The sequence below is a fragment of the Elephantulus edwardii genome, unplaced genomic scaffold (genome assembly GCF_000299155.1).
Source record: "Elephantulus edwardii isolate Elephantulus edwardi_28Jun2011 unplaced genomic scaffold, EleEdw1.0 scaffold00161, whole genome shotgun sequence".
NCBI lineage: Eukaryota > Metazoa > Chordata > Mammalia > Macroscelidea > Macroscelididae > Elephantulus > Elephantulus edwardii.
Genome location: NW_006399911.1, coordinates 996758 through 1005623, shown reverse-complemented (window position 1 = coordinate 1005623; position 8866 = coordinate 996758). Strand labels below are relative to the sequence as shown.

At 45.2% G+C, this 8866-nt stretch overlaps 1 protein-coding gene across 1 annotated transcript in view; it reads right to left on the bottom strand.

The window, feature by feature from the left end:
* Positions 1-77: 77 nt before the first annotated feature.
* Positions 78-8866, bottom strand: part of KMT2C (lysine (K)-specific methyltransferase 2C) — a 187666-nt gene continuing 178877 nt past the window's right edge. Inside the window, exons 44-47 of the mRNA XM_006895137.1 lie at positions 3674-3792; positions 2922-2995; positions 2006-2114; positions 78-170 (exon numbers count right to left, since the gene is read on the bottom strand). Coding sequence (XP_006895199.1) covers positions 78-170; positions 2006-2114; positions 2922-2995; positions 3674-3792 — 395 coding nt within the window. The remainder of the gene's footprint in view (positions 171-2005; positions 2115-2921; positions 2996-3673; positions 3793-8866) is intronic.

The window sequence follows — 8866 nt, the reverse complement described above, 5'->3', positions numbered from 1 at the left end:
TGTCTGCAAAATCCAAATAGTGTGTTGAATCACTTCTTCCTAGGGACAAGCCGCTGGCGCTCAGATGAGAAATGCGCTCAGTTCATCCACTTCCGACAGTTCACAGCTCCACAGTGACATGGGATCTTGTGCTGGTCATCTTCAAAGTCAAACTTGTAGTCGTAACAGAGCTGTCACAGCAAAGAATCAGTGTAAGAAAGGTTGGCAAGGATAGGGAGGGGTCTCCCCAGTTTATAACTGGCAAATGAACTACACTTTAGGTCAAAGGGGACCTGGTGTGTTGAGATCACAGGAGAACTCTGGGGGAAATCTCAAAATGAAGAAGCTACATCTCGCCCAGCATCTTCAAAGTGACAGAAAAGATAAGAGGTGCCCTGAAGTCAAACGATATGCACACGTACCTCCAGGTGTTCCCAGCATATCCACAGTGGCTGGAAGAATCAGCTGGCCTTGTAGGTGGAAGGGACACCTACTGTACTCTCCGCTTGTTTGCCAAGTGGGCATGTGAGTCCAGGGAGAGGTAAACTGCCTTTAGAGACTAACAACTGACTTCCTCTTCAACTTTCCTGCTGCTAACTTGAAGGCATGAAGCTGGAATCCATGGGACAAAGATGGACAATCTCCTTCCATGCAACTTACTGCTTCTGAAAACCTACTGCTTCCAGCCATGCTGGGTCAGCTGTGGGCCAGATCCAACTCGGTACATAACAACAGTTTAATAGAATATGTAAAGGCTCTCTCTACCACGGTTATCAAGTAATTAACTTCTCCAGCCAGCCCTGTTGCCAAGTTAAGTGGCAGTGTACATGATTTCTATGCTACATGTTTCAACCCTCATACCCAAGACAGCTTCTCCTGGAACCTACCTAGAAAAACTGGACACTGTAAAGTGAGGGGGCCCTGACCACCTCTAAATAGCTTGAAATAAATTGTTATCTTAAAGTTGTATAGAAAGGCTGGGTTTTCATTCATTGTTGTATATTTTCCTCCCTCTCCTCTTCCCCCTCTCCCAATCCACCATGCAGTGCACCTCTTGTTCTAGACTGTTGTCATACATATAATGGCAGATCCCTATGACAATTCTTCTCAATTTCAATGCAGCCTTCATTATCAATCCACTCTTTACCTAATCTCCCAGCCACCTCCCATGTTAGCCCTATCTTATAATAGTGGTGTTATTCTATATAGCTTTTAATTTTAATACTTCATATAGTATTTCCAAGAGAAGGGAAATAAACTGGTATTTACAGTTAATACTGACTCAGATTAAATATGTGCTGAATTCTCAGGAAGGCTTGTGAGAACAGGCTTCCTCCCACTCCACAGAAGTGAACCAAGACTCAGGGCGGTTAAGTGCTTGCACAGGAGCTTCGCAGTACAGCCAGGGCAGAGGCCCAGGTGAATCTACCCCACCCTCTCTTACTGCACAGGGACCTCACATCCTTTCTTTCACCACATTCAAATGAGACTGGAAGCCTGTAATAGGGTTCTGTCTAGTCAGATCCACAGTCATGATTTATGGAAGACAAAGCTGACACACAGTAAAGGACAATTAAGACCATTTAATCTTAACAGCTGGAGTGCATGACCAAAGCTATCCTGTGACATTGACAGGACAAATATCAAGACCAGCATGCAACATTATATAAAACAAATCAAACTGAACCTCAAATTACTGTAATTTCTCATAAAATACTCTAAAAGACTGTACTGATCATAGTTTGACTGTGAGCAGCCTGGTAACCCACATTTGCTGCCTAACAACCTTAACATGCTCTTAAACAAGTATCAATGTTTTCGGGAGATCACACCAACAGTTTACTATATTTTTCACCTTAGATCAAGTATGGTTCAATATTTAGAGAGGGATTCTGCCAACATGTGACTAGCTTAAGGGAGCAGAAAAGAATTGAGACAGAGTTGAGCTAGGTGCCCTGTAGGAAGAAGTGAACTACCACATACTAGGGTCTGGACAACCTGGCAGACACATCCCTCAAACTCTTACCTCTTCTCCTTTCTGTATTCTCCGGTTGGAGCTGATGATAATTTTATGTCCTCTCTCAAAAGTCACCACTTCAGCCACACAATTGGGTGCACATGAATGGTTGATATATCTGCAAGTAACCATGTTGAAAAATTGTTATAAAACAGCTGGAAAAAGCTTTGAAAACTTTCAATGAATTGGAAAAACTATTTCCGAATTATGTTTCTATTTGCCCATTAACAGAATAAATGCAAATAAACAATCTTAAGTGAAAACCATTTTTATAAACCATTTGTCCTTTATTTTTTATATTAAAAAAGAAATTTTTGTTGTGTTTTACACAATCATTCCTACTCATTAAATCTTATAAAATTAATTAATATTAAACTATGTCTACCATTATCCCATCTTTGCAGAACCCCTTGGGATCCTTCCCTTTACCACCACCTTCCTCTATCCATCAAATTGTGTGACTGTATGGTATCCCCTCTGTCCATTCTCACCCCTCTGCTCCTACCCCCGTCTTGGATCCTCATATACATAATAGTTATTGTTCTATTTCTACAAAAATGGTCTTATATAGTATTTGTCCTTAAGGGACTGATATAGTTCACGCAGCATAATGCTCTCCAGTCCTTCCCAAGTTATGTAGCAATTTTCAAAACAGTTGCTCTGTAGTATTCCATTGTGTGGATGTACCACAATTTCTCAATCCACTCAATTGTGGTTAGACATCTGGATTGTTTCGATGTTCTTATGATGGTGAATAATGTTGCTATGAACATGCTGTTATGAACATAGGTATACAATTGCCCTAACTATCAGTCACTAGTCACTGAAAGGCCACAGTGTTCATTTCTCCTCTTCTCCGATCTCACCCCAATACCACAGAGCCCATTAAGCCAAGCCTCAAGCTTGATTCCTGTTCCACCCTCACCTTGCAGGCCCTCCTGTAAGTGTGGCATCAATAACATGGTCATTATCCATGCGGAACATGTACACACCGCGGTTCTGCAAGAGAAAAGTACTTTTTTCTATTTCTCATTTTAAAACTCAGTCATTAGCATAGGTAGGGGCTACTTTTAATGCTTATATCCAGCTAAGAAGTACAGACTAAGTTGTGAAATGCTCTCATTCACACTTGCTCGCTGTAGGAATTCTACTAAACCACATCCTCACTGGCTGTTTTAAGAAGGTTCACTGGACAGTATGGGCTAAACTGTAGTGTTTCTCAAGGGGAGACGGGAATATAATCAACACCAATCTTCCAGGTAATGTGTCTAAAATGAGTGTACCCACACCAAGACTAGGATATAGTTCTAGCTCTGAAAATAATAGCACCAAGTGGAAAAATAGAGATGGAAAGAAAAATAAAAGGAAAAAAAATAGAAAGAAATAGAGATGGAAAGAAAAACTGGGGGGGAAAAAATTCAAGAATATACAGATAAGAGCTTTTGTTCAAAAAACAGAGAGGCAGATTCGGCCCTGTCAAATATGTAGGCTTTTCAGATAACACAAGACAGAGAGAGGGTGAGTGTGGCAAGACTTGCACAATGTGTTACAATGCAGGGATGAGTGTTACAAAACAGTGTGCACAAACTGCTGAATGGAAAACCAATTTGCTCTATTAACTTTCACTCAAATCACAATAAAAAAAGACTTATGGGATGACCTGTGCCAGACACTTACCTGAGACTCATAAAGTTTCTCTTTTCTATTTGCTACTTCATTTCGAATAATAGTTCCAATATACTCAATGACCATGGTGTGCTTCTCAATGTCTCTAGCAGCATACAGGCCCAGTCCCTAAAGAGCAAAGCAACAACAATAGACATCTCCTCTTCGATTTATCTAAAATAAATCTGTATTCGCTCCTTTATACAAAAGTATCCTGAGTGAAAGCACATAACTTATTAAAACCATACTTAAGATTTCACGTGAAATCAACTGATTGTATTGTGGTGTCCCTGGACATTTAAAAATGAGATAATCTTACATTGACAGTCATTATTATCTCTCCTTCCCCTCACCCTATCCCAGGTAAGCACACACTGAGATCCCACCAACTAAATAGATTAATGGTTTTTGGAAATTAATACATCATTAAAAAATTCTGACAAGACAATATATTTAATAAAATAGAAACAGGGCAAACTAGAAGAGATTATTAAAATACTTTAAATTGGTTTCATATTTGGCTATGATGTTCCTAAAAGTAAGGATAAAAAGGGAGAAACAGGTACATTATTTTATTAACTGCAAAGTGGATATAAAGGAAAAGTCTTGAGGAAGGCATTTCAAGGCTGCCAAAACATGTACAGAACTTAAGTAGGCAGTCTCTCATCTGGAATGTGTTCTGACATGTGATATAGGTATTGTCTGAGTTTTTTAGTACTACAAATTACAGAAGTAACATACCAAAAACCCAAAATCATAACCAAAAACATTTTGCATGAAGTGCTCCAGCCAGTTTCTGCATACTCATCTAAAATGGACTTAAAAGTAACAGTGGAGAAATAAAGACAAATGCACCATGTGCTACCTGAGGGATTATCCAAGATATCTTCTTCAGACATTAGCATGCAGCATAGTAAAGAAGACCAGTATTAATCCCCAGGCACTCTCAACTCCTGTCACACACAGGCTTTGAAACAGAAAGTGCATATTAAAATATTAAACTATTCATGGACCATTTAAAACTTGGAGAGATAAAAGACTAAGTAAAAATATTCTAAAGATTTCAACAATGGAAGAAAAAGGACTGTCACGAAGAATACGTACAATTTTATTTTCAAACACTGAGAAATATGTGCAGATTTAAAATTGAGAAAAGGAAACTAACCATTGGTGGTAAAGGTATAAAGACTTTCAATTAACAAGAGAGAAAAGATGGGGGAGAACCAAGAGGGCGGTGGTGGAGGAAGCAGCATAAGGAGCTGGAGGTGCGACAAGCTGCATAGCAACAGGCCACCATGGCCCTCCACAGCCCCGTTTATCTGTAACTGAACAATTAAACAGTGATTACTGGTCTTCAGTATGGATTCAAGGTCAACATGAAGAGGACAAATATTCCTGAAAAAGAATGGGTGAATCCCATGGCTGCCAGCCCCCCACTGCCAAGCCCATGCCACTGTGGTCGGAGCCCAGGAATCCCCTCACTTGGGATGGGCAGTGGGTGCCAGGCCCCACTGCTTGGACGATGGAGTCCCCACACGGCCTCAAAATAAACTTACTCTAAAAGAAATTCTCAGAACCAAGATGGCGGCAGTGGGAGAGACAGTGTGAGGAGCTGGAGGCACAGTCAGCTGCACCATGGCCTTCCACAGACCGCAGTTTATATATACCTAAACAGCCAAACAGTTGACTATTAGGTCTTCAATATGGATTGAGGTTCAACATCAAGAGGACAAAGATTCTGAAAAACACACGGGTGAGTACCACTTCTGCCTGCTACCTGCCACTGAGCCCGAGCTGCTGCGACCCCATGGGGCTGCCATGGCTGAAGCCCGCAGGTCCCCTAACCTGGATGGAAAGGCCAGTGGCAGCGGATGCCAGTGGTGGTAGATGCCAGCGGCCACAGGCCCCTGGCACAGGTGGGGACAGTAGGGGGAGGTGGTGGCACCATGGAACAGCGGGAGATGAAGGACCAGATATGAGACCATCTTGCTGTCGGTGAAGAAGATTTCCTTGGACAGGTCAGAGAATAAAAGAAGATCCTCAACAGGATGGATATTGTGACTTTAGCAATGGGTGTGAGCATGCGTTGGATTGTGGAGATGGTGTTGGATAGTGCAAGGACTAGATCTGTTGTTCATAAAATTGCTGTGAGCCATATAGAGAGCTCTGTGGGTGTAGTGGAAAGAAAGTTATGCTACCAAACCACATGCTGGTGATTTTAATCTGCAGCCCTCAGGCCTAGTTTTAATTGTTTTCAGTAAAACATTCTTTTAAAAAATTATTATTAAATTTTATTAGTTTTAGTGAACATTTACAGAGATTCTGGGTTTTCATTCATTCATTGTTGCACTGTTTTCTCTACTCTCCTCCCCAGTTCGTTCTTCTCCCCCTCCCCCCGAATGTTTGTTTTAATTGTCCATTTGCCACAGTGCTTGTTGAAGCCAGTTCTGATTAATCTCCTTTGTCAGTGTGTCCTTTGCCATTCCCTATCACTCCTCTCTGAGAGAGACTTCACCCTGATTCATAAGGGAAAGGGGATGGCGTATTCTCTTAGCTACTTCCTGCTGAAAAGGGACGCTGTAGGTTTCAGAGTGTAAAACATTCTTCTAAATAGTGTTATCACTGCTCTGTCAACTGGCCGCACAGAGGTAACTCATGGTTGCTGTGATGCTAAACACTTTGACACTGATATGACAAATGTGATAATGGTTACCCATGATGGACTGTGTTTGATGAAGCTCCCTGATTAAAACAGGCCGGGAAGCAGGAGGGGCATCCTCTTTCAAAATAGTTTGCCTCCAGAAACTCTATGAACTTAGAGAAATGATGGAAGTTATAAAAGTGTTCAGGTCTTTCACTCATAGAGTTGCTATGAGTTGTCTATGACTTGACAAATGTCTATGACATTTAACAACAACAACAAGAACAGATCCTGGACAGATCTCCTCAATGTACCACATCTTTTGATTTCTTGACTACTGCTGCCAAGAACTATTTCAACCTACAGTGGGTCTGTTCACCACTCTCAAAGCCCCTTCTCCATTTGTAGAGGGAGAGGGTAGTGATGCCTACTTCGAGTTGCAATTGGAACACTTGGTGAAGTGGAGGGGAGCAATGGTGGTGTTGGTGCAGGAACCAGGGATGCTATCCATGGCCATGGTCTTCAGTGGGGGACAGGGTCTTGAGGGGGGATTCTGGTCAGGGAGTATGCCACCCAGCCCCTGGGGAGAGCTGTCAGGTCACTGGGGAGAGGCATCTAGTTTTACATGAAGAATTTTATCTAGGTCACTTTCTTCCACCTCATTCCCCAGTATATCTGTAAGTAAAACCTCCAAAGCCTTTCTCCTTGTAACTCACAGGTTTGTTCTGTCTAGTTTGCTCCCTTTCCTACAGGTAACCTCAACACTGAGTCTTGCTCCAGACTTGAACCCTGAGCCCAGTTCCAGAGACAAAAGGGAAATATAAATGCCAGCTAAAGAAGCAAAGGAGAATGGAGCCTCAGGGTTCAGCCAGCCATCCCTGCTGGACTCACCTTGGCAAACACTTTGTAGTCCAGAGGGCAGAAAACATCAGGAAAATATTTTTAACTTGAACAAGAAGGCAAACAGCTTCAACCAAGGACCACCAGTAAGGTGTTAACGTGGGCTCTCCTTCCCCCTTCACCTCAACAACCCTGTTCAGTGTGAAGAAGCCAGAGAGTCTGTGCCCCATACCTAAATGAGAAACCCAAGTAAGAATTTCTTTGTTAAGAAAAAAAAATCAGGTCCAAGATGGCAGCAGAGGCAGAGACAGCGTGGTGAGCTGCAGGAGCAGCGGACCACTTGGAAAAGGGCCATTATAACCCTCTACGGACTTCTGTTTATTAATAACTGAACAGCTAAACAGATAATGACTGGTCTTCAGCGAGGATTGAGGCTCAACAACAGGAATTCAAGGATTTCCAAGGAAGAATGGGTGAGTGGCATAGCTCCCAACGCCCTCCTGCAGAGCCCGCACTGTGCCTCACCGCAGCTGCAGCTCCATGAAGCTCCCACAGCTGGAACCTATGGAATCAGTCACCCAGGATGGAGGGTGGGCACTGGGCCTCCCCAGGACTGGTGCGGTGGAGCCGCCACACTGCAGCAAAGTGTACTTGTTCCGAGGAGAATTCTTGGAGGCAAGATGGCGGCGGGAGAGGATGCGGGCAGACACTGGCCTCCCGCACGTGAGATGAAGCGCGACCGCCAGCTGCCAGTGTGGGAGATGATGCATGGGAGATGGCTTGCGCTCACTGGCCACCCATATGGAAGATAGCACTCGCCCAGCGGCCGCCTGCCTGGGGGATGGTGCGCACCCGCCGGCTTCCTGCACATGGGATGGCACGTGCCTGCCAGCCACCCATGTGGGAGATAACACTCGGGGGGTGGCTTGCACCCACCAGCCACCCACACAGAAGATGGCACACACCCGGCAGCCGCCTGCACAGGGGGATGGCACATGCCCACCAGCTGCCCGCCAGTCGCCCGCAATGGGGAATGGCACGCGCCTGCCAATCGCCCATGTGGGAGATGGTGCACGCCTGCTGGCCGCCCCGCGCTGGGGGATGGTGTGCACCCGCTGGCTGCCTGCGCAAAAGATGGCGCTCACACGCCAAGAGATGAAGTGACCGCCAGCCAGCCACGCAGAGGGATGGTGCGCACCCACCCCCACCAGCTGCCCGTGCACGAGATGACACGCGCCCACAGGTCGCCCACGCACGAGATGACGCGCACCCGCCAGTCGTCCGTATGGGAGATGATACTTGGGAGATGGTTCGCGCCCACCAGCCACCCGCGCGGAAGATGGCATGCACCAAAAACGACACACACACCTACGAGTTACCTGTGTGGGGGATGGTGCGTGCCTGCTGGCCCACTGGCTGCCTGCACACGAGATGACACGAGCACTCCGAGAGATGATGCACACCCACCGAGAGATGATAAAAGCCCTCCGGTCGCCCACATGCGAGATGACGCGCGCCCGCCGAGAGAGGATGCGTGCTCGCAGGTCGCATGCGCACGAGATGTTATGTGCCCGCTGGCCACCAGCGTGGGAGATGACATGCGGGAGATGGCGAGTGTCTGCCAGTCACCTGCGCTGGGGGATGGTGCGTGCCCTCCAACCACCCGCACAGAAGAGACAACGCGCGCCCCACCACCTGTAGGGTTGGGTTCCCTTGGAAAACCA